The 25,788-nt window shown below is 48.6% G+C and overlaps 1 protein-coding gene and 1 non-coding gene across 4 annotated transcripts in view; one reads left to right on the top strand and one right to left on the bottom strand.

The window, feature by feature from the left end:
- The window catches only part of RNF216 (ring finger protein 216), a 143,856-nt gene that overhangs the window by 114,779 nt on the left and 3,289 nt on the right, over positions 1–25,788 (top strand). For all 3 annotated transcript variants that reach the window (XM_086691841.1, XM_086691839.1, XM_086691840.1), the window contains exons 14-16: positions 3,208–3,305; positions 10,671–10,893; positions 25,460–25,529. In XM_086691841.1, the coding sequence (XP_086547967.1) occupies positions 3,208–3,305; positions 10,671–10,893; positions 25,460–25,529 (391 nt within the window). The remainder of the gene's footprint in view (positions 1–3,207; positions 3,306–10,670; positions 10,894–25,459; positions 25,530–25,788) is intronic.
- TRNAR-CCU (transfer RNA arginine (anticodon CCU)) lies at positions 17,510–17,582 on the bottom strand. Its single transcript has one exon. It is a non-coding gene; the product is annotated as a tRNA-Arg (tRNA).

The following is a 25,788-nucleotide window of genomic DNA, read 5'->3' as shown; positions in this document are numbered from 1 at the left end:
TCTCTCCGAGGCCGTGAAGAACACAGATGGAATAGCAGTCCTTACTGACTGCATCAGTGTGTGGGTGCCCTCCTCATTCAGAAGGAAGGAGCCGCCTTCTTTGTTATATTGGGATGATGATGAAGTCACCTTTTCCTCCTGATATGAAAATGCACGCCGGTGATGGAGAGCATGGTCTCCGGTTAGATTTGATAGCCAGGATACGCTTGTCCTTCGAGTTTTGAAGTTAACATGGCAGAATACTCTGCTTTCCACAATGGTCCTTGGGACGTTCTCATTAACCTCACTTTGAAGAACATAATTATCCTTGTGTTAGAAGCGATCGAGAATATTTCTCCTGCCTAATATTGTTTAAGCATTTGTCGAGTCTGAGAACGAAGCCGAGCTGCGCTTGAGAGGAGAGAATTACTATTCGGTGAAATACATGTTGTGTTTAGAAGAGAAGATACATTTTAAAGAAACAACACAGCTCCAAATGTTAAATCTACCCAAACTGCTTTTCTCTCGCCTTATTTTAATTGTGGGTTTCAATGCCTCGCTACTCTCTTCCAAAGACATTTCAGTTTTATCCTCTGGGAACCCTGGGCCCTTCAGTGAGAAGCACCGTGGCAGGAAATCCGCCTCTGGAGCTGCAGGAGAACCGCTGTGATTTTAGAAGTGAGTGGTGGTGGTGTCCTGTCATGTGTATGACCGTTCACGACGGACTCCATTTGGCCAGGCCATCTTGCTCTCACGGACAGTGTCTCACCTAGAAAATGGGTTCTTCCTTACAAAGAAGGTCCCATGAATTAATAACTGCATCACCGAGAATGCTGAAAAGCGCTGTGTAAAGGCCGCACATTGTTGTCAAGCTGTTGTTCCTGGTGGGTGGCTAGGTTAGTATTGTTTTGAAGGTTAGGATCCAGATACCAGCTCATCTATTCTCCAGCTGTTGTTTATCCTTCAGTTTCCCAGAATACTCAGGCACAAGGTCTTTTAAAAATGGGTTTGGGGCTGCTTTGCATTTTGGTGTTTAGTAATTAAGTCATTACCGATTTAGCCTTTGTTCACTGGCGGGGAATGTAGGTAGGGGAACAGAGAACACTGCACCCCTTAGAAGCAGTGGCGTGTAATACTGAATTTCTGATCAGCTCCTCTCTACCTCCACCCACCCCTTTCCACTGATAGGAGCCCGTTTACAACATCTACCAAAGGGGCCGTCCACGTTCTCAGCTCCCCGAGCAGCCCACTTCATTTCACTCTCTGTCTCTTTTTAAATGCTACTCATTTTTTTATTAGACAGTACATTTATATGGTATAAAATTCAAAAGGTGAAAAGAGCCTGCAGTAAGAAGTCTTCACCCCTGCCTTCCAGCCACTTGGGACAGTCGGTGCTACCAATTTCTTAGGTAACTCTTCAGGTTGACTTGATGTGTCGCTATATTCTCCCCCCACCACCTTTGTTATGTACCGTGTCTGTACTGTACATACTGTTCTCTGCCTTGTTGAGTCATTTGAGCAGTATGTGTTGGAGAAAATTCAGTAGTAAGTGGGGAGTACAGCAGTGAGAGATGTTTCTAGAATTGACATCAAGATAGAATCTAAGGGCACCTGAGTGGTTCATTCGGTTAAGCGTCTGACTTTGGCTCAGGTCATGATCTCGCTGTTTGTGGGTTCAAGCCCCGCGTCGGGCTCTGTGCTGACAGCTCAGAGCCTGCAGCCTGCTTCCGATTCTGTGTCTCCCTCTCTCTCTGCCCCTCCCCTGCTCACACTCTGTCTCTGTCTCAAAAATAAATAAACATTTAAGAAATTTTTAAAGATAAAATCTAGTGTGTCTCCTGGCGACCTCTAGCCCAGCCACTCCCAAATGCTGAACATTTACACCCAGCTCATCGCCTGACATTGCCAGTGGGGTCCCACAAAAGGCCAAGCCAGACCTTTTCCACTGTTGCCAAGCTCCATCTCTGTCTTGGGTTGAACAAACCGGAAACTAAGACCTCATCCTTGACACCTTCCTGAATTTCTCTCCAGTCAGTCAACATTCCTTCCCATCCTCACCTACCTCCTTGTTCTGGGCCTTCTCGGGCTTTGTGTTGGGTCTTTTGGCATGTCCACTCTTTCCTCTCTCCAGTGTGTTTTCCACACACAGAGATCTTTTAAACCACAAACTTGACCACGTTGCTTCCATGCTTGATACCTTTTGATGCCTTCCTGGTACTCTTAGGACAGAGGTCAAACTGATGGTCGCGTCTACGCAGACCAGTCCCTGCAGGCTTCTCCCAGCCTGTTTTTCCTCTCTGCAGTCCAACCACAGGAACCAGACTTGCCCAGCCTCACCTGCCAGAGTATTCTCTTTCTATTCTCTGTCTAGAATGGTGTTCTTTGCTACCCTTGACTCATCTGTCAGAAGTCAGGCTCCATTTCCTCAAGCCTTCACCACCACCGCCCCCGCCCCGCCCCCAAACTGGATGGGGTCCTCAGTTAAAGGTGGGGACAGTACCATCTTCTCCTATTGTACATGTTAAGGCTGTAATTTCCACTTGATGGAAATGTAATTGGATTAATGTTTCTTTAAATTCTTGTTATAGATGTGAGATCGTTTCTGACACAGATGAGTATTTTGTAAACTATAAAGCCTCCTAGAGTAAAAAGTAGTAATTTTTAAAAATTCACCTTTATCAATGAGGCTAAGCTGTGAAGGTTGATATTTGTATTTGTGAGTGAGGGATGACTGAGGGAGTATCTCCCTTAATTAAGGATCCCTAGTGATCCTAATCCAGACCTTTCATCAGTTCAGCAGAAGTATTCCTTTGCCAGAGCAGCACTGGAACCCTGGGCGTAGGGATTACGGAAACCTCTGAGACCCAAACAGGCCCTGCGCTGAGGCAGCTGCCGGGATTTTATTTGTAAAAACCCGATTTCACGTAAGTCTGTCTGCTGTGGTTTTTGTTTGTTGTTGTTTTTCAAGTGGCTCCTGACATTGTAGAAGGCCTTACACAATTTGGGTGATGTTTTTTTGTTTTTTTTTTTTTAATCTAAGGAAAAGAAATTTTCGCCATGCTTTCTCCTAATGGTTCTTACCTTTTCTGTTGAGAAATGTCTTTAGAAATCATCCTCAGAAAGAACTCAAGCCACGTGAAGCTCGTTTCGCATTTCCTGTTGTAGAACAGAAACTTGTGTGGTGTGTCCTCACCAGGAGCTGTCTTTGTGTCTCTCCTTTATCCCCAGGAAACCTGTAGGAAGTGTCAGGGACTCTGGAAGGAGCACAATGGCCTCACCTGTGAAGAGCTGGCAGAGAAAGATGACATCAAGTACCGAACGTCTATGTGAGTGACCTCGTTCCGGGGGGCTTACGACGGGCCCTCCGCCCCCCCATCAGCCTGCCCTTTGTCAGGGGACAGTGAGGATCGTGTGAAGAGTAGGCTCTCAGGCCACCCCAGTATAGAGTGATCTCAGGAAGTGACCTCACCTCCCTCTGGTTCCTCACCTCTTGAGCCTCATGAAGCTGGTCCTGGAGTCAGATGTGATACAGTAAATGCCCAGCACATGCGAATTCAGTAATGTTAGTTCCTCTTCTCCGTATAAATAAGTAGTAACACATTTTAGCTGGATTAGATTGCACTAATGTTGCTTATATCCATGTTTCCTATAGGATACTGGTAGCCTGAGACACTAAGCAGAATTACAGCCTCCAGAATGCAATATAATGCAGTCAGTTAATAATCAGCACTGAGACTCTTTAGCACTCCCTATGTGGCTGAGCACTTTACAGATATTAACTCATTAAATACATTGAGTTAAATAATACAGAAGTCCATTTCTCTCTCATATAATAGTCCAGTCTTGCCACACAGATCTATCCCATGAGGTCATTCAGAGACCAGGTTCCTTTATCACATTGCTTCACCATTCCCTAAGGTGGTATTCTCATCTGCATGGTTGTGGCGGGGTTGCAGCCACATTTGCACTCCAGTCCACAGCAAAGGAGAAAGAGACAAGCTGCCAGGCAGGCAGCTTTTAAGTTATAAGATGCACGTACGTGTGTGTGTGTGTGTGTGTGTGTGTGTGTGTGTGTGTGACTTCTGCTCCTGCCCTATTGGTCTAGACTGAGTCACATGGCCACCACCTAGCTTCACAGCAGACACCATATATAATGTCTAGCTGGGTGATTTTATGTCCAACTTAAATTTGAAGGGTGAAGAGTGGGTTTTGTTACCAAGAAAATGAAGTAGGAAATGACTGTTTGGGGCAGTTAACAGTCTCCGAGTTTCTACCACAGGTAGGTGGTATTATCCTCATTTTACTGAATGATACAACTAAGGCACAGAGCCCAAGTAACTTGCACATGGTCACTCAGGTAGTAAGTGGTGCATAGCAGGGTTTTAAATCTAAACAAATGGTTTTCCAACTGTGTTCTTTACCACAAATTTGGTGGACAGAATGATGACCCCCAGAGATGGCCCTGCCCTAATCTCTGGAACCTGTGGCATGGCAAAAGGGATTTTCCAGATGTGATTAAGGTTATGGACCTTGAGGTGGGGAGATGATCGTGGATTATCCAGGTGAGCCCAGTCTAATCCCAGGGCTCCTTGAAAGCAGAAAGCTTTTCTGTGGTCAGATAGAGGTGTAGTGACAGACTTGGAGAGATGTGAAAAGACTCCACCTCCTGCCTCCGACTTTGGAGATGGAGGAAGGTGGCCTTGAGCCAAGGAACATGGCCATTTCTAGAAGCAGGGAGCAACCTTCAGTGTGCAGGCAGTAAGAAAACAGGAGCTCCGCCCTGCCGCCCCAAAGAAGGAATCCGCTGACAGCCCACGTGAACAGCAAACAGATTCTGTCCTGGAGTAGGTGACCTAGCCCAGTGACACCTTGGTGTTCTTCTGAGGAGACCCGTGCTGGACTTCTGCCCTACAGAACTACAAAATAATGCAGTTGTGTTACAGCGAGCTAATAACGTGTCATGCCTTGTCACAGCAGCAGTAGAAAACTGACACGGATTTGGGGGCCGGAAGTAGAGTGTGGCTATAACAAATACATAGAAGTGTGCGAGTGGGTTTGGAATCTGTCAATGGATACAGGCTGGAGGCATCTTGCAAAGCACGATAGAAAAAAAGCCTAGACTGCCTTCAAGTGGTAGAAATACGGACTTCAGAAACCTCACCCTTGAGGGCTCAGAAGCAAGTGAGGAGCTGTGGACAAAACCAGAATTGTCCTGGAGAATACTTGAAACTTCAGTGAACAGACCTCTCGCGTCCCTTTGGCCGTAAAGGCCTGCTGGTGAGGACTCAGAAGTCAGGGCGGAACGTGTGCTTGTGTCAGTGGCAAGAGGCTCAGCCAGCTTCCCTGCGGTCATGCCGAAAGCAGAGGGTGAAGACCATGCGTCTGGACATGGAGCTGAGAGGACCCCCAGGGCGAGCCCTGGAGAGAGGAAAGCGCAAGCAGGAGGAGAGGTTGGGGGTCAGAAACAGGATTTGATTGTTTCTGAAATTCCCATCCCGTCCAGGTGACAAAAGACCCCAAAATCAAGATGTTCATCGTCAGAAAGCGCATGCTCCTGGAGAGAAAACCGAGGAAGTGTGCCAGACGTCGGAGTCTTCAGTCACGTAAAGGCTCGAGGGAGGGACTCTTCAGATCTCTTCAGTCAGACCCAGGAGCTTCCAAGAAACTCAGGCATCACCTTCCCTCAGCCATCTCAGCAGAAGTGTGTCCCAAAATCATGTCTTGTCTTCACCTGAACTTGATTTAGACGGTGAGATTTGGGACTTAGAGCTGATGCTATGGTGGATGAGACCTTTGGGGTCTTGGTTTGAGGTGGTTGTAAGGGTGTAGGATGGCTATGAATCTGGAGGCCGGAGGGTAGACTGTAGTGGGCAGAAGCATGGCCCTTATCCCCAGATGTGATTACGTCTATGGCAATGAAAGAAAACTAACATGATACCACAAATGCCACTCCAACTAGAAAAGTCTAGCGTTGATTCCTCAAATCCTGTCTGCCAGCGTTTATAATTCAGAGCAGCCACCAGCTGACCAGTGGCATGGCCTTAAAGTGATGAACATGTCAAAAATTACTCTTTCTTGAAAGTAATCATCTTGTCAGGCTATTTACTTAGTCTAGTAGTTGTGCTATTGCCAAGAACATTCTAAATTTCTCCTTTGGAGTTGTCTTTCAGCCAGTTTATGAGCCACCTCCCCCCAAAATTTGTTCTGATTACTGTGGACAAGTTACGTCTGGTTTGGATTGGGAGAAGCCGAAGTTTTCTGTTGTTGCCATCTGGGCTTTTACCCCTAAGAAGGATGTCTTCTTGATGAAGTCAGTACAGATTTATTGAGTGCTCGCTGGATAGCAGTAGTTAAGAACCTTGAACAAATTTCTTAATCGTTCTGTGCCTCGGTTTCTTCATTTGTATGGTACAGAGCGTACTTGTGTGTGCCTCTCGTGGAGATGAAAGTGCTCAAGTGCCTAGCGTGATTCTGGCCCCGTAAATCTTCCGTAAGTGCTCACTGTGCCTGTGTGTGTGTGCGCACGCAAATGTGTAAGCAGAAGGCCCTAGTTCACAAACATGACACAAATCACTTACACAGATAACTTCTTGCATTGGGACTTTCTCAGGTCATGTGTTCCACCTGCAGTTGGTGACGGAGCACTGCCCAGCTCCGTAAACCGGCTGTCAGTGCCCCGGGCCCGGGCCCTGGGACTGCTCCAGGACTTGGTCACAGGCCAGGAAGTGTTTCTTAGCAAGAGAATAGCTGGTTACTTTTCAAAGCAGAACCTCCACACCGACGTCCTGTCAGTTCCTGCCTCCGGCTCCATTCGAGGTGTTGGTCTGACCTAGATTGCATCCAGTAACAACTGGAAAGCCTCTCTTGGTCTGGGCCCTACTTAAACCTGGCAGCCTTTTTTATCAGCATAAATAGATCAGAGTGGCACATCCAAGTATGATCATACGTTAATTCCAAACGTGATCATATGTTAATTCCAAAATCCAGAAAGACCTCCCAGATGTCCGACTTCTTTCTTCATGGTAGGGGATACAAGATAAGGTACCATGTGCTTGACTTTGGAGGGAACAGCATAATACACACACGTGACCTCCAGACTGCCAGCATGTCGTAGAGATTACAGATCTCTGTAGTTTGAAGGGATTGATCTCCCGCCTCCTAGCACTCATCTACCATATTAATGTATCCTAGAGTAGCTGCTACTTCCTGGTCACCCAGGTTCTATCTGCTTGTCTTTTGAATAGAAGACCACTGTATTGTCCTGTTGGACCACAGACGATCGAGGTCCTTGCCAACTGCTTCTGGTATTCTCTGCGTATCAGACAGAGAAAGCGTTTTTCAGATCAGTAGCTACATACCGGTTGCCAGAGGCTATGTGTATTTGCTCTGGTAAGAAATGACATCTGGAACAGCAGCTACAGTTGCAGGCAGCGCCTGATGAGTCACAGTAATGCACATTCTCCATACAAGTACCTACAATACAGTAATGTTCTCAAAGCCCCACTATCTGTACAGGCCAAACCGAAACAATAGGAGATGTGTTGAGAATCAGTACCGCTGTACCTTTGACGTCTTCGATGATGGCACCAATCTCAAAGATGCCCGGAGGAATCTGGTGGTACTTTCTGTAGAGAGGGGGTCCTCCGAGGGCTTCCACTTCCTTTCCCCGCTTCATAGCCCTTACTCCACAGACCAGAGGTTCCAGGGAATCGTGCCAGTTGCCTAGTGTCAAAAATAAGCAACGGCAGGGTACACACCGGGAATTATAAGCAGTTTACTGTTGCTGAATCATAAACTACAGCATAATAAGTGGTACGAGATGGGACGGGTATTCCAACTTGTACGTGAATGTTCCTGGCAGCACTATCCACAGTAGCCAAAGGTGAAAACAGCCCGGATGTCCTTCAACCGATGAACAGTAAACGGAGTTCAGTACGCCATAGAATGGGATTCTTACTCAGCCGTAAGAACAGGATGAAAATCCATGCCGCAACCTCGGCAGCCTCCTCAGTGAGAGGAGCCGGGCACAGAAGGCCACCCTCGCATCGTTCCATGTGTCTGAGCGGTCCTTAGACATGTGGATATTTGCCTGTGTGAAGAATAGAGCAGTCAGTTGGAGACAGAGACAGATGAGGGGGTGCAGGGAAAGGAGAGCGCGGGGAGTGACCTGCTTCGTACGTACGGAGTTTTTTGGGGGGATGATGAAAATGGCCTGGAACGAGATAGCAGTGATGGTTGCACATCATTGGGATATACTAAATGCCTCTGGATTTTAAAATAGCTAAAATGGAAATTTTATGTGCGTTTTGTCACAATAAAAGAAATCCATACACACATTCGCAAAGGAAAACCATCTAACATTTTGAATGGTATGTGCCACCAAAAATGACGACAGCTCCCAAATTCCCAACATACTTCAACAGTGGCGCAAATAACCAATCATGGAGCTGTAGGGTCTAGATCAGTTACGTAGAGGGGGGTCTAGGTCATTTTTGTAGAGGCGGCAGTGAGCCTTCCTGTTTGAGCACAAGGTCAGCAGACACGGCTGCAGCTCCGGCCGCTCTTCCTGTCCTGCCCAGAAACACATCCTGTGGGGATGTTTGTTTCCTGCCTCGTTTAGAATCCAGTTCCCAAATCGCTCTAATCCCAAAAGAATCAACTGATATCTCCTCATCCCAATTTGCACTTTTGTGTTACTGAACAAGTCACCACAAGCCATAAAAGCAGTCTCTGTTTGGTGTAGAAAAAGTTAATAGGGACTGGCCCTACCTCTTACTATTCTTATGATTGCAAAAACGAAGGCCTCGAACGGACCTTCCTGCCGTGTGGAACAGCTGTTTGAACATGAGAGCCATGTTGAGCGGTGCGTACTCTGTGTGCTCTTCCATTTGTCTGGGAGTGCCTTTTCTCCCCTACCATATCCACCGTTACTTTGGTGACTGATAGCATGGTGGAACAGAGCAAGCAAATAAATGTGCGCCTTCTTCCCAAGCTTTCGGGAAAGGGCTGCGTAACCTTGGTTCTTTCATCCACTCCTCTCCCACACTATAGCCATAGCAGCTACCCAGGGAAGAAGCCAGCCAGCCCCAGGCCACCAGAGCATGACAGCTCAAAGCCACACAGCAGCCTTGGAGGCGATCTTACACAAAAAGTTTGCGCATAGAGAATTGCACTTGTGTTTTGGTCACAGGTTTTTATATTGGAAACATTTGCATCAGAACCCTGTAAGTCTTAACATGGAGCATTGAGAAATGTCTTCACAGTTGCCGAGTAACTGAATTCATGAACATGTGTGCTGTATTATCAAGTTGACAATAACAAATTCACTTTATTTAAACTTTGTCTCCTTGACGATGTTTCCTATTCAGCGACACTTAGAAATCATTTATTCTTCTGTGATTTGAACTGGGTTTAAATTCTTTTCAAGCCGGAGCTTTCCTGCATTTGGGGCCTTTCAAAATTAGACCTAAATGAATAGCAGCCAATTTCCTAATTCATTTTTCTATTCTTAAGCACATGATCTGGCTTCTAAGGAGCAAACTATGACAGTCTTCTGGATATCAGTAATTAAAAACACCTGCCTGCCCCCAGACTCACCTGGCTTCCCTTACTTAGCAGATACACTGGGAGCCCTGGGAGGAAGATGGCTATTTTCTCAGTGTTAGGAGAGAGACTACAGATCAGAACTCCTGCCCAGACTGTTGAGTCTTTTCAGGGAAACAGTTCCCTGGTCACCATTCTGGGTTCCCGCTTGGAAGAAAGAGGAGGGCTCAGAGCAGTGGGGCAAGTCCAGCTTTGGGGCTCTCCACTCTTGGAGTCCTTCCTGCCTTCCCTAGTCTCCGTAGGTGTGCCTTTTAATACCTTTGAAGAACTCAACTCAGTAGAGGAGGACAGACACATCAACAGTCACAGGCCAAGGTGGCAAGTGTCATTTTAGAGTTAGGAACACTGCACTGTGGAAGAAACTAGTCCAGCAGCGCCAGCTCTTGACAGAGAGCCAAGATGTGTCGTTTCGGCTCTAGTCCCCTGCCTCTCCAGATCAGGTAGAGTGCTTCTGGAAAGAAGTAGCTTCCGTTGGCCAGGATCGACTCCTGTGCATGCAGATCCCCTCGCTACAAGGGAGTCTGGGGATGTGGGATTTTGACGTGGAGATGGGCCCTGTCAACAGGAAGAGGTTATGAACTGGTTGCTGGATTGTCCCCACCTGTGTCTCCCCACCCCACACTAAGTATTCAAAACCGAAGGTGTCTCTGCAACTCAGGTTTAGGCCCACTGGCTCTTCGTGAACCAGCTTTGTTTATAGAAAACACATATTTAGGAAAACCTTGCGTTTTCTCTGCTTTAGGCCTGTAACAAGCAGAATAAGCAGTTTCCAAATGCTGGTGCCAGGTGCTGTGCCAGGGTACTTGATATTCATACCTGATAATCCTCAAAACGTGATGGAGGCAGCTGGGCTTTCCTAATTTAAAAATGAAGCAACTGAGTCTCCGAGCGGTTGTGGGATTTACCCAGGGTCACATAACTAATAAACCGAACGTAGTTATCGACTCCAAAGCAGAGGTTCTTTGCACTCTCCGGGTGTCACTAGAAGGGCTAGGCGGTCCCCTGTGGGAAAACGGACTTAGTGGCCACAGCGCTTTTCTCTTCCTGTCATCTTCCCTGCTGTCTCCTCTCATGTGTTCTTTTCTCAGTGAGGAAAAAATGACAGCAGCCCGCATCAGGAAATGCCACAAGTGTGGGACCGGCCTCATCAAATCCGAAGGCTGCAACCGCATGTCTTGCCGCTGTGGCGCCCAAATGTGCTACCTCTGTCGAGTGTCCATCAGCGGCTATGACCATTTCTGCCAGCATCCTCGCTCACCGGGAGCTCCTTGCCAGGAGTGTTCAAGATGCTCTCTCTGGACCGACCCCACCGTAAGTGAATGCATGGCTGCCTGTTGCTTTGTAGGGGGCAATCGTGGTAAGATGACATACTGAAAAGGGATTTTATATACACATAACTCATTGGGACTTCTGGAAAGATATGAAATTACATAGACCAATGACCACGGGGAAAAAATGAGAAAGTAATTAAAAAGCAACTCCTCAAGAAAGCAGCATGCCCAGTTTATAGGCAGAGTCTTACAATCCTTCAGGGAATAAAATGTTTCTGTGCCATCTAAAACAAATCCCAGAGCATAGAAAAGTAAAGATAGTTTTACGTATTTGTGTATAAAGCATAATGCTGATACCAAAACCTGACAGAGATAACCCTAAAAAAAGAAAATTACATCCGTCTAACTCATTAATATAGGTTTTAAACTCTGTAAATAAAGGGGCACCTGGGTGGCTCAGTCATTTGAACATCCAACTCTTGATCTTGGCTCAGGTCATGATCCCAGGGTCATGGGATCGAGCCCCGCATCAGGCTCCATGCTGAGTATGGAGCCAGCTTGAGATTCTCTCCCCTCCCCCCTCCCTTGCTCATGCTTGCTCGCTCTGTCTTTAGATAAAAATAAATCCGGGGCGCCTGGGTGGCGCAGTCGGTTAAGCGTCCGACTTCAGCCAGGTCACGATCTCGCGGTCCGTGAGTTCGAGCCCCGCGTCGGGCTCTGGGCTGATGGCTCAGAGCCTGGAGCCTGTTTCCGATTCTGTGTCTCCCTCTCTCTCTGACCCTCCCCCGTTCATGCTCTGTCTCTCTCTGTCCCAAAAATAAATAAACGTTGAAAAAAAAAAATTAAAAAAAAATAAATAAATTCTCGGGGCGCCTGGGTGGCTCAGTTGGTCGAGCGTCTGACTTCGACTCAGGTCATGATCTCATGGTCGTGAGTTCCAGCCCCGCATCGGGCTCTGTGCTGATGGCTCAGAGCTGGAGCCTGTTTCAGATTTTGTGTCTCCCTCTCTCTCTGCCCCTCCCCTGTTCATGCTCTGTCTCAAAAATAAATAAACGTTAAAAAATTTTTTTAAAAAAATAATAAATTCTCTAAGTAAAATATCAGCAAATAGAAACTATAACCAAGTGAGATTGTTCCAGAAATCCAAAAGATGGTTTAATACTGAGAGCTTTATTAATACACTTCACCATATGATATCTTTAGATGGTAAAAGACATGTAATAAAATCAAATATCTATCTTAAGGCTTAAAGAGTAGTATAGAAGGTTGATTTTTTTAAATCCTATATTTCAGAATAGTCCTTCAGCATGTTTTTAATAGTGAAATACATAGAAGCATTACCAAAGGTCAAATATAAGACCATCACCACTATTTTGTTTTGGAACTGCTCGTCAGTTCAGTTAGCTAAGAGAGCAGAAGTTAGAGAACATAATTGCTGGTGTTTACTGGACATCCACTGTGTTTCAGGCACAGTTCTAAGCACTTTTAAATGTAGTGAAGAAAGTTAAATCTACCGTTTTAAGCCTAAGACAAAATAATCAACTGGAAAGCTATTAGAGGCCATAGCCATACAAAGATGGCTAGATACAAAATAAATACACAGAATGTCATTCACTGTCATTCATATTATATAGCAATACAAGTCATAAAATATCCTAGAGATTAGGAGATTAGGTTCAACAAGAAATACGAAGAAAACTATAAAACTATATTGAAAGACATGAAGAGACTTGAACATATGGAAAAATATGCTTTCTTCTCAAGTAAGTTTTCACATAAACTGTATCACTTCTTAAAGTGAGTTCTAAGTTTGAAACTCTGAATCAGTGATAAGCTGATCTGGGCCAGGAGTTGTTCTCCCACAAAGATTGAGCAGAACAGTGAAAACCCTGCAAGCGTGGAGCAAACAAAAGGCCTGAGGAAGGTGCACCAGAGCCCCGGGGGCGCCAGCCCACTCTTCTGCACTCCCTGGGGCCAATGAGGACGGCCTGAGAGTGGAGACGCACCTCCCCCTCTAAGGGAAGACAGCACTTCTATCCGGAATCTAGACGTTTGCTGTGATTCCCATTTAAACTCAGTAGGATGGTTTTTTTCCCTTGAAAAATTGCTTCTAATGAGACTAATTTTTACTAAGCTGCGCTAATCATGTAGACTCAAGACTAGACCAGAGGACAAAACAGAGACCGGAAACACGTTAAATGAGAATTTAATGTGATAAAAATATTGGTTTTTATGTTTTGGTTTTTTTAAGTTCTTATTTAAAGTAATCTTTGGGGTGCCTGGGTGAATCATCCTGCTTCGGCTCAGGTCATGATCTCGTGGTTCATAGGTTCAAGCCCTGCGTCAGACTCTGTGCTGACAGCTCAGAGCCTGGATGGTGCTTCAGATTCTGTGTCTCCTTTTCTTTCTGCCCCTCCCCAACTCGTGTTCGTTCTCTCTCTCTCTCTCTCTCTCTCCCTCCCTCCCTCACTCCCTCCCTCCCCCCCTCCCTCTCCCTCTCCCTCCCCTTCCTCTTTCTTCCTGTCTCTCTCAAAAATAAACAAACATTAAGAAATAAATAAAGTAATTTCTACCCCCAACGTAGGGCTTGAACTCACAACCCCAAGATCAAGAGTATCATGCTGTACCAAGTGAGCCAGCCAGACAACCCTGAAAATATCCTTTCAGATCACTTGGAGAAATGATAGATGCACCCGTTCTTTTTTTCTTAACTACTCCGTGTTGCCAGGACTAGTCTGAACAGAAAAGCCCCGTCGTCATGGAGTTTACAGTCTGAGATGAGTCCTTCATGTAGTTGGTGTTACGCAGGACTGACGAGTCATGCCACAGAGAAGGCTAGCGCAGGAGAGGGAGGCTAGGCCGCCTTTAGGTGGAGTGACCTGTGCAGGCTCCCCCGGAGGCAGCATTTGCAGAGAGGCCTGCCTGAGGAGGAGGAAATCAAATGAATTCAGCCTATTTGGGGACCAGAAAGAAGGCTGTGTATCGTGCAGGTGGTGGCTGAGAGGAGGAAAGTGAGGGAGGCAGGCACAGCCAGGCCGTGTGTCTCACCAGCTACAGTGGGAGCTGCTGCAGGGCTTACATGGGGGGGGGGGTGACTTGGCCTAATGTAAGTGTTCAAGATCACACTGGCTACCATGTGGCAAGAGAAACCTTCAGCAGCTCTTTTGGGGCACTGGGCTATTTGGAAATACTTCAAGAAAACAAGAGAAAATGACTTCTATCATCCCCTAAGTGCGAAGATCCTTCTTAGTGGTATATCGAGGCCAGACTAAAATTACTTAAATCCTCTTTGGCAAAAGACATCGTAAACAAAGATAAAGTTAAATGAAAAACTGGGGGAAATCGTTGTAACACGCATATGATACAGATGAATAGTAAAATGTAATGACACGGGCACCTGGGTGGCTCAGTCGGTTAAGCGTCCGACTTCAGCTCAGGTCATGATCTCACCGTCCGTGAATTCAGGCCCCGAGTCGGGCTCTGTGCTGACAGTTCAAAGCCTGGAACTTGCTTTGGATTCTGCGTCTTCCTCTCTCTCTGCCCCTCCCCCACCCCCCCTCTGTCTCTCTGTCTCTGAAAAATGAATAAACCTTAAAAATATATATATGTAATGAGTAATACGACTCAATAAGAAATCAATAAACATTCCTCTGTTAATAAGGATCAATTTGGCTGTGACTCACGGAAGTCCAAAAACAGCAGTGGATTAGACAAGATAGAATTTTATTTTTTCATCACATGTTAAGTACAGCAGCGAACAGCCCGAGAGTGGGATGCTGGTATTAGGAGAGTACACAGCTATAAAAAGTGATGCTGGGGCGCCTGGCTGGCTCAGTCAGTAGAGCATGTGACTCTTGATCTCAGTTCGAGCCCCACATTGGGGGTAGAGTTTACTTAAAAAAAATTTTTTTAAGCGATGCTATATGTATACATTTTTTTTTAACTTAAATATCCAGGTAATATATACTGCATTAATAAGATGCTATATAGCTATATTTTAAAACATGGTGGAAGAAAAACATGGAAAGATCTACACATAGGACACCCAACAGCATGTAGCTGGGATCACGGACCCAGGTTACCGCAGGGGCAATAGTAACATAAATGATTGGTGAATGTCAAGTGGGGCCAGGTCTGGGACCATAGGGTGTGGTGGGGACTGTGGCAAACAGGAGAGGGTATAAGCGTCCATCTAAGGCTGCCCCTCGGCCCCCACAGATTGTTGCCAAGTGAGATTTTACTCCTAGTTACTTAGCCATGGCTTCACATTCTCCAGAGAAGGTAGAAATCTGTACTTTAATATGATCTCTCCTGATTGTTAAAGATTAGCCCTTAATCCAAGTATCTTTAAAACACAGTTTAAACTAGCACTTTATAAGCCAAAGGAAACGCCTTGTCAGCCAGCAGACTTGACCCCTGCTGCAGAACATCTCCAATGTGCCTGACAAGAGGAGGTGTCGGTAACAGGCCGGCCCCTGTGTGACAGCCACAACAGAGCATTCTCCTGGCCTACCCATAATCCTCGGAGCGACCAGTTTTGAAAAGCAAGGAGTCGTATATGGAAACCAGGTGTGTGCGTGTCAGGAACAACCTCACTGGGCAGAAAATTGGGCTGAGGGACCCAGAAATCGCTCTCACTCCACAGCTCTGTGACTGAGACTGTTAGCAAGCCTTCCTCCCCGCCACCCACTCCCACCCCCCATCACCAAAGGAAGGGCAGACTTTGTAAATAGGTCATCCTTCTGGTGTTGGTTTGATGGAGTGGAGGAAGGTGTGGCCCTCAGTGACACGGGCTCACTAAGGTGATCCGCGGGGCCTCTGGGGACGAACCTTCCCGGGACCTGGCATTTCTGCCGACCTGCTTCCTCAGTGCCATGCAGCTTAGCAAACTGGGGGAACTATGTGAGGAAATAGGATTTTTTCTTTTAAGTTTATTTATTTTAAGAGAAAGGGAGAGCGGGGGAGGGGCAGAAAAAGCAGGAGAGAGAGAATCCCAAGCAGGCTCCATGCTCTCAGCACAGAGCCTGACACGGGGCTCAATCCCACGAACCGTAAGATCATGACCTGAGCCAAAACCAAGAGTCAGATGCTTAAACCGACTGAGCCAACTAGGCGCCCCAGGAAATAGGATTCTTTCTCTTCAGCTACAACTCCCACTAAGTGCTCCCTGCTCTGCGTCGTCTCTCCGGAAACAGCGCCAAGTAGAGTCACACACGAGAGGGTGTTCGGCTGGCTGACCTGTCCTCAGCCTGCACAGTTTTCCCTTTCTCTTCACGCTTGTTCTTGTTCCTTCTCCCACCTCTTTTTTGGTCCTACGCCTGGAATTGGTTAAAGGTTTCTTGTGTTCTGTTACCTTGTTTGGGTGCCACGGCGTGTGACTGCCCCCTTGTTTCTTGTCGAACTGTCATCTTCTGCCCTGAGAAAGGTTCTGTATTTGCTCAGAATAAAGTTCAAAAGGAAGGTCAGGCAAATACAAACTCCTCCGATCTCCTCGGGCAGCTACAGCCAGAGATTTGGTTCCATGTGCCCCATTCCCATCAAATCTGGGATCAGCCCCGTTTCCTTGATTCTCACCAGGAGACTGATTGGATTCCAAGCCAGCATCTGTTGGGGCTTCTGAGAACACAAAGCCATTGAGAAGTCCAGGGAAACAAAGCGTGCCCTGTCATCCAAGCCTTTTCTCCAGCTTAATTAACCAGCGAGGCCGGGAAGAGTCTCTATGTCCCTTGGTGGTTTTTCTCCCTTAATGACCAGAGATTGCTTGGGAACCCGAATGAACTCCATATGAGAGCTGAAACGGGGAATGTAACTTTCCTTCTCTGCTCGTTATCAACAAGAAGCCAGCAACACTGAACCGCGAGTCTTGAAAAACAAGATGTCTTTTCAGTAAGGAAAGAGAAGCAAACTACAGTTTTCTAACTGGGGGGCAGGATGCAAAGCCACATGGCCACACATAAGTGAGCAGACGTTATTTTGCAGCAGCGAGGGTCCCTGGGGCTTGACTGCGTCCAAACACGCTGACCATTCCCTGTCCGTGTGCAGCTGAGTGAGCGGTAGTAGTTAGAAGGTGTGTCTCCTCAGAAGCCGCGTTCAGCAGGGCAGTCACCTGGCAGTGTGGATTCAGAAGTGGGGCAAAATTCTTCACAGCCCTCTTCTTCTCTATAAACGCAAAAACAAAGTCAGTGTTTATCTTGGATTTTGGTTACCAGAAACTGCGCAGAATTGTTTTTCACAACCTCCTTGATTTTTTTAATATGAAAGTAAAGATTGTTCAATTCAAATAAAACTCTGGGGCTTTTACAACCAGTTTACAATTTGATACCATTCCCACCCAGCCATTTGGTCAGGAGACGTGTTTATTTTTCCCAAGCCTGCGTCGAATTGAGCCTGATGTTGACCTGTGTTAATGTATTTAATTCTCTAAGGCAGATGCGTCCTCCCATTTTTACCAAGATGACGGTCAGTGAACGGTATCTCGCAGGCTCCAGCCTGGATTGTTTTTTCTCTTGGCGTCTTAAAGCCGCCCACCTGGCTTCTCCCGTCTGTGGTTCCAGCACCACCCCGACTAGACCAGTGCCCAACCCCTGCCGGGTCTGGTGTATGGAGGATACTGCACAACTTTTTTTTTTTTTTTTTTTTTTTTTAAATAGGCTCCACGTCCAGTGTGGGGCTTGAACTCATGACCCTGAGATCAGGAGTCACACACTCTACCGACTGAGCCAGCCAGGCACCCATGTTTCCTTAACTTTTTTTTAATTTAAACTTTTCTTAACGTTTATTTATTTTTGAGAGAGAGACAGAGTGTGAGCGGGTGAGGGGCAGAGAGAGAGCAGGCTCCAGGCTCTGAGCTGCCAGCACAGAGTCCGACACGGGGCTCGAACCCACAAGCCGCGAGATCATGACTTGAGCTGAAGTCGGACGCCCAACCAACCGAACCACCCAGGCGCCCCAGTGTTTCCTTAACTTTTTCATTGTGCCTTGTACGAGAGAGAAAGACATGGAAATGTGAGCTCCCTTGTTGCCCCTCAGCCCAGCTTCCACAGCTAGCCTCAGCATTTTATTCCTAGTCACCTTTTAAACACTGTCCGTTCTGTTACAACATGGGGACAGGACCCAACCCCTCACCTGGTCTACAGGTGAGGAGAATGAGATTCGGGTCACTTGGTAAGAGCAGGGTGCAAGCCCAGGTCTTGTACCAGATGTCAGCTCCTTTTACTCCAGAAGTCTCCTCACCCTGGAGCCAGAGGTCACAAATTTTGGGGGGCTCATCAGAAGGTGCCCATGGGGGTCCCTGAGCCCAGTGAACCAGGTGGGACTCCACAGAGGTGTAGGACCATCACTGGACCCCTTCCCCGTGAGCGAGTTGCCAACGGTAGAAGGGGGGGCCAGGCATCCCCAAACCTTGAAAGTGTCCCTGATCAAGTTTAGGTATCACGGGAAGACTTTGCCAAGGAGGGTAGCAGCATGACTTAGTCCAGTAAACAGCTGATATGTGTTGTCTTCAGCGAATGCCAGCAGGCCCAGGCTGAGCACTTGACCCTGACAAGAGTCAAAACGTCACATTCCATGCTGCCTCCGGGCCCCTGTGGGGAGCTCTGGATAGAAAGGTGTTTGGGTGCTGGGCCTCTCTGACCCAAGATAGCGGCCTGAGCCCGCCGAGAGCCTGGCCGTCTCTGCTCCCCAGCACGTTGTCCGGCCCCCCGCCCCGCCATTCCAGACCCCAGCTGCACAGCATGTGCCGCTCCGGGCTGGGCCTCCCCCTCCTCCCCCCAATTTCCTGTTGCAGGGGGACAGCTGGGGCGGGGGGTTAGGGACTGGTGTTGCTCGGCGATCTGCAGCCGATCTGGGAACAATTTGAAACTAAATCCTCAGCCCTTTGGAAGGCTTTTATGAAATCATTGCAAGTTTATTAACAACAGCTGTGGCCACACATGACCTGGATCCCAGCCCCAACCCCACCCCCAGAATCGCAGGAGGGAAGCTGCAGTTGACTTGCGATTCCCAGTCACCTTTTTAAGGGGAGGAAAAGTTAAATGAAGAAGAAAAGTCACCCACCCTCCCTCCGTGGTCACAGGAGGCTGGACAGCAGGCAAGCGGGCGGCCGGCCATGGTGATCAGAAATGCTGAACAAAACCGGCCCAGAGGGACTTTTCAAAGCTTTGGCAAGAGCAGCCTGGGGCCAAGCGCTCACACGTCTATTTTAGGGACCTCCAGCCTGTGCTGGCGATCTCGGCAGTCTCTGATTGACAGAAACAGCCTCTTTTTCTGTTGCCTCCTGTCTGTCCAGACTCTGCTGCTCAGGGAGAGCTGTGGAGCTTCGTTGTTGAGGCGCAGTTTAAGGAGTCGGGATTTGGGCGCCTTTTTCTTTCTTAATTAAAACCTCTCTGGTGAATTCTGCCTCACTTCCTGTCAGCGACCGCCGGGCCTGGAGAAACCGGGCCCCTGCCGTCGGCCTCGTGCCCTCGCCGTGCTCCCCGCTGCCTCCATGTGAAACAGGCGTGTCCGAGGCCTGCAAGTCAGGCCGCTGCCTCCATGTGAAACAGGCGTGTCCGAGGCCTGCAAGTCAGGCCGGCACTTTGTGTCCTGCTGAGCTCAAAGGAATTCGGGGAAAGGAAGTAAAACCTTCCTGTTAAGATGCGGCCCACTCGTTTCTTCTTTTAAAGTATTCTTCCAGATCTGCCGGGCGGTGAGACTCCATGCCTCATTCCGCTTTGTTCCTTGAGCCTCGGCACTGCATTTGGGGTGTGCCGGACCACTGTAGGCGCTGTGCCTGTTCCCTTCGCAGTCCTCAGCGTGTCTGGTCGTGCTTTGTGGGCTCCCCTCCCAGAGTGGCCGTGGGCAGCCAGAGGAATTTTTTGGATGGTTCTCTTCCACCGAGCCCGGTGTTTCGTTATACTCGGCCTTTTGAGACCCGCCCGTCCTGGGACATCTTGACCATGGACTGGTGTCCACTCCCTCCTGTTTCAGCCTAGCCTCGCTCGTATGCACATTCTGTGGATCTGTGTAAAAATTTTCACCCCGATTAGGAGGAGCCAGAAAGCGTACAGAGAATGGAATTCAGGCCCACTGGATCCATCTTAAAGCACGTGCCAGAGGCCAGATGGAGGAGTCCTGGGGGACGTGTCGCCCTTGGTGGCCATTCACTAAAGCCTGTCGGGGTGTCCGATGCGGTGACTGTGACAGAGCCATCTGTTCCTCCGCAGTTCCTGACAGGCCCGCGCGGGTGGGGTGCGGAGAGGAGCTCAGGTCTCAGGGGCCGATGAAGGGGCCCTGACCACCCGCTCCTGAGGTCTGCGGCCCGTGGCCACCTGCAGAGCCCAGAACTGCCCAGGCACCCCTGGAGGCTGTCAGCCCAGAAGGAGCAGCCGGTCTCTGCCTGGTCCCGATTTCACGTCTCATGACCCTGCGACCTTCGGCACGTGACTGCATCCTCTAAGGGGTAGAGTCTCTGGCAGACTGGGGTGGCAGGGAGAGACACCTAGGGAGCGGGTGTGAACTAGAGTAGGTACGCACGGGGAGGTGGGACCTGAATGTGCAGAGCACGACTTTCCAGAAGAGAACCTCGGGGCTTTTCTGAGTGAGATGTGGATACAAAAACAACCAATGGGAAGCAGGCCAAATATTCCCAGGAGTTCTCTCTGGAGAGAAATTACTGGTGACTTTTTTATTTGTGTTTTATTAAACTTTTTTTCCCCATAATTGCTTTAATGTGTATAAGAATCAAAAACACTGTTTTTTTGTGTGGCAGAAAGAGAAAATTCCGTGGGACTCTGTGATGTGCAAGAAACTTAGTAGCCTCACAAGAAAAGCATGTCAGGGAAATTTGGAAGTGTGTGTTCCCACTCTTGAAATGGGCTAAGACCAACAGCTCAGTCAGAGGCGACAGGAGACCCGACTACCATGAGCCAGTAAGTCCTCTTGGGCCTCATGGTAGAGCCTGGCCTGCACCTTGGGTTTCTGGCTCAAGAGGTGAGGTTTTTGGGCCCCCAAGCTCCTGTCTGGATGAGAGGGACCTGCTAGCTTTGTCTCAAAGGCCAAGTGCCGGGGAAGCCAGTCAGAGACTGTCAGACGGGCCTTTTTTAAGTTTATTTATTTATTTTGAGAGAGCACGAGGAGGGGGAGGGGCAGAGAGAATCCCAAACAGGCTCCACATGGCACAGATCCTGATGCGGAGCTCAAACTCACAAACCAAACCATGAGATCATGACCTGTGCCAAAACCAAGAGTCAGACACCTAACCATCTGAGCCATGCGGCCTGGCACCCCTCAGATGAACTATTTTTAAGGCATGGTACATGCACTTTTGGGTGAGCTGACCAAGAATGCGAATTCCCTAAAAATTTCCAGGGAAGTGATGCTCTGCTGTATTGGCTGTTCGTCTGCTTGAATGGAGGTGTTTTGTTTTGCCCTATTTTCTTGTATTTAGTGGAGAAAAAGGAGATTTCGGAGTTCTGCCCATCCCAGAGAGAAGAAGCCTTCTTGTATTTCAAGGAGGGTGAGATGCACTCTCTCTAGAACAAAGCAGGGCCTGAAAGTACTCGCCTGTGACAGTGCTTGGGGCAGGGCAGGCAGAGTTCCAGGGGCCCTGCAGTCACACTGCTCCAGAAGCTCCAGTTCAGAAACCCGTGGTTTAGGAGGTTAAGAGCTCCAGCCTTGGAGCTGGAAGGCCTGGGTTTGAACCTCACTGAGTCTCAGTTGCCTCATCTGTAACGTGGGGATTCATTAATCGGACCTGACTGGTGGAGTTGTTAACGCAGATCCGGGTCTGTGTGGTGCTCGCGGTAGGAGCTGGCACGTAGTGAGGCCCCCGGTAAATGTTAACTTCCATTCTTGCTGTCACTGTGCTTGGGACTTTGTAAGAAGAGATCATTTGCTTCTCACGGTAAACCTGCTGCAGATAGGCTCCAGGTCAGGTTGTGGAGGCTGATGGGGTCCCCCAGCCCAGCTCCGTGGAGCCCCAGAACTGGAGTTCTTCCTATCACGCCCGGTGCCTGTCCGTTAGGAAGCCAGTGCTGCTGGAAGATAAAATTGGCCGTGGTGGCCGCTCCGGCACGCCTGGATTTCCTGTGGGTGACTCAGCCCCTTCCGGGGGTGCTGGAGGTCAGTTCCTTCTGTGACCCAGCCCCCGCACCCGGCCTTCTCATCTTCTTTCCTCCTATTGTTCCCCACTTCCAGCAGCCTAGGCGTGTCCTAGATTTGCAGAGTGGAGAGTATCCTGGTTCACCGTGAATGATGACACTCAGGGTGCCTACAGTGTGTCCCAAGGGAACTCCCTCCAGAAAGGTCTCATAGAAGCCCATCTGTCACTCAGCCCAAACCCAAGGGGACCAGTCTTCATGTTTTAAGTTATGGTAAAATACATATAAAGTAAGATTTGCCATTTTTTTTTTTAAGAGTATATGATAGTGTCTGCCTTTACTCCTGAGCATCTTTTATGTTTATTTTTGAGAGAGAGAGCATGACCGGGGAAGGGGCAGAGAGAGAAGGAGACACAGAATCTGAAGCAGGTTCCAGGCTCTGAGCTGTCAGCACAGAGCCCGATGTGGGGCTCGATCCCACGAACCACGAGATCATGACCTGAGCTGAAGTCGGACGCTCAACCGACTGAGCCACCCAGGCAGGCGCCCCTTGATCTGAGGAGCTTTATTATTTTTTTTTTAATGTTCTTATTTATTTTTGAAACAGAGAGAGACAGAGCACAAGTGAGTCAGGAGCAGAGAGAGAGGGAGACACAGAATCCGAAGGAGGCTCCAGGTTCCAAGCTGTCAGCACAGAGCCTGACGTGGGGCTCGAACTCATGGACTGTGAGATCATGACCTGAGCTGAAGTTTGACACTCAGCCGACTGAGCCACTCAGGCGCCCCAGAGGAGCTTTAAATGATTAAGGGAAACTGCTTGGGAAGGAACTCCCCCTTAGAATCTAACATGTTTGGCTAAAAACGAAATTTTAATTTTTTTTGTTTTTTTTTTTTTTTTGTTTTTTTGTTTTTTGTTTTTTGAGAGACGGAGAGAGAGACAGAGTGTGAGCAGGGGAGGGGCACAGAGAAAGGGAAACAGGATCTGAAGCAGGCTCGAGGCTCTGAGCTGTCACCACAGAGCCCGATGCGGGGCTCAAACTCATGAACCACGAGATCATGACCTGAGCTGAAGTCAGACACTTAACTGAGCCACCCTGGTACCTCCCCCACCCCAAAAAATTGTGATTTTAAAAATACATTTATTGAGGGGCGCCTAAGTGCTTCAGTCGGTTAAGTGTCCGACCCTTGATTTCTGTTCATGGGATCAAGCCCTGCATTAGGCTCTGGCTGACAGCATTGGAGCCAGCTTGAGATTTTCTCTCTCCCTCTCTCTGCTCCTCCCCCTGCTTGCTCTCTCTCAAAATAAAGAAATAAACATTTTTTTTAAGTTTTAAAAAAAAAACACATTAATTGAAATGCATTTTAGTTCTTAGTTTCTAAACACAGTGTCCTGTGACTCCCAGCCAGTTGGAGGAAGTTGAAATCTGAACCATCTGACCCCTGTTCTAGGTGCAACTGGCAGTTTGCTCAGTGGTTGTAGTAAATACAGTCAGGAAGCCTGTCACTTGTACCACGAAGAAGCCACCACAAAGAAACCACGGAGAGAAGTGTTGAGGGCATCTCCCAGGCTCTACCACTTTCTCTTGACACTTTTCATCCTTCTGAAAATCTTTATTTCTGCCATTTTTCGTGACCTCTCTGCCTTTAGTAGTGAGAGCTTTGTGCCAAGTCCTTTACACACTTGGTGCTCACTCAGTCCTTAACAACAGCCCACTTTACAGATGAGGTGTGGAGACTCGGATGTTCGAGAACCTGCTCCCAGCCGCTCGGTGGCTGCCCTTCCATTTGTGTTTTCTGGATCACTTGCTCTCTGTTTTTTTGTTTTTTTTTTTCTTTTTTCTTAGATTAAAAATCTTTTTTTCATGGGCCTTGCACTGGCACCAAAATTAAGAGGTGTGTCAGCTCCTAATGTAGGTAATTGGTAGAGTTTATTTTTACAGTCACACAGAAACCTTCAAATTGTGCCCACTGAACTCTGTTGTGGAGCCCTCTGTGTGGGTTAGCTCAGTGGTTACTTTGTAGCGTACTAAGTTCCCGGCTTTGGAGTGTTCACAAAGAGCCTAGATGACCATGTCTTAGGGTTTTTATGGAGAATTTGTGTGTGTGTGTGGGTGTTACCGGGGAGCCGGACATGATGCCGTGAGGGTTCCTCCGGGTCGGACGATTCTCTGATATGCACGAGCACCTGGCAGCTTCTGACGACGGGCGTGATGGGAACTTCACCTTTGTTACCTCTCCTCTTTCTCTTGCTTTGCTCAGAACACCTGGCAGGATGAGGCTGAAAAAGATTCGGTCGTCTGTTAAAAATTCCCAAATGTCAGCATTGGAAAGAATCTCGAGACCATTGAGTTCGGTCCGCCGTTCAGCATCGGAGGGTGGGAGAGAGTGAGTGAATTTAATAGGGCCTCTCACGATTGCCCACAGAGCACACGGACTCCTGTGACTCTGTCCTAAAATGTTTTATCTACTGAAGGGAATATATGACGTAACTATTTAGTCATTCCAGCAGTGTGACTTTTAGTCTCGTTGTTGATCAGAAGTTTCAGCACTAAGAACGATGTCTAGCACTAGGAGGTATCTGGTACACACTGATGGAGTGATCTTCCCGACTCTCAAATCTTTGAGGGTTCGTAGCTGGTGAAATCACCGAGTGCTGTCCTGGCTGTGACATGAATGTGCTAAGTAAACACGCAGTGTTTAGTCGGTCAGAGCCTCAGATCAGCATGAAAAACCCAAAGCGATCGCCGAGATCTCTCCAACCCAGGATACACCTGGCCATGGGGGAGGCTTGGTGCCTGGTCTAGGAAACGCTTCCCGAGTGCTGCGGTTTCCTCTGCTTTCCTGCCCCCATAGTGGGCACCAGTGCCCTCCTTACACTTCTTCCCAACTTGACTGTACCTGACTCGTGGAGAAGCAGCCGGGAGACCCTAGGAACCAAGTTCATTCCGTTCAAACCCATGCATTTGATGATACGCCCCTCCGTTCATCATGCTCAAAAACTGCTGTGCCCTTCCTCCCACGTGCGAGCCCCACCCCCAGCCGCCGTTCCACTGGCGGCAAGCAGTCCGGCCTCTGCAGCCCGCCAGCTTCAGGGCTCTGCCGGCCCGAGGATTCATCCACCTGCGGTCAGGGAATCGGCAAGACTGTCAGGCTCTGTACAGAAGGGCTGCCGCGCTCGTTGTTCATAGACCGGATCTGAAACTCCTCGGGCTCGGCCCAGCCACGCTCGCCCCCTTCCCAAGCCCTTGGGTTATCGGTCCACCCGCCCCCGAGCTGCGGAGAGTCCTTCGTCTGCTTGCCTTACAGGTGACTGAACAAAAAAGCGGCTCTCGGCCCCGCCCTAGGCCTTCCAGGTGGGCTTCCCCGTGGCAGCGGCAGCACCCATTGATGGAGCAAGGAGACCCTTGGGGTGTGGCAGTGAGTGGTGCTGACTGACCGTGAGCTGGCCTCCCCCGGATCCCAGCGGGGTCTCTGTGCTGCTGCAAGGAGCCGATTGGGAGCAAGCTCACCCTCTTGTTATTCTTCTAGGAAGACGATGAGAAGCTAATTGAGGAGATCCAGAAGGAGGCTGAAGAAGAGCAGAAGAGAAAGAACGGAGGCAAGCGCTCCCCCGGCACGGGCCCCACGCCAGGCCCGGTCCGTGTGCACAGGGGCGGGGGGACCTCCACAGCTGGCCCTCGGGTGGCCGCGGACACGCTCTGCCCGGGCCCCAGCTGCTTGCGGGAACGTAGGAGGGTTCCCACGTGCCCTCGATCAGGGGGTGCCAAGGGTGGGTTTGGGCTTAGGAGGCAGACAGAAGGAACCCACGCCAGACCAAAAAGACGGTAGGCCCACCCTGGCCTCTCTGAGGTCACAAA

This window comes from Puma concolor, chromosome E3 (genome assembly GCF_028749965.1).
Source record: "Puma concolor isolate L17-30 chromosome E3, mPumCon1.1.hap2, whole genome shotgun sequence".
Classification (NCBI taxonomy): domain Eukaryota; kingdom Metazoa; phylum Chordata; class Mammalia; order Carnivora; family Felidae; genus Puma; species Puma concolor.
The sequence above is the reverse complement of the archived record's forward strand: the minus strand, read 5'-3'. Positions and strand labels throughout refer to the sequence as shown.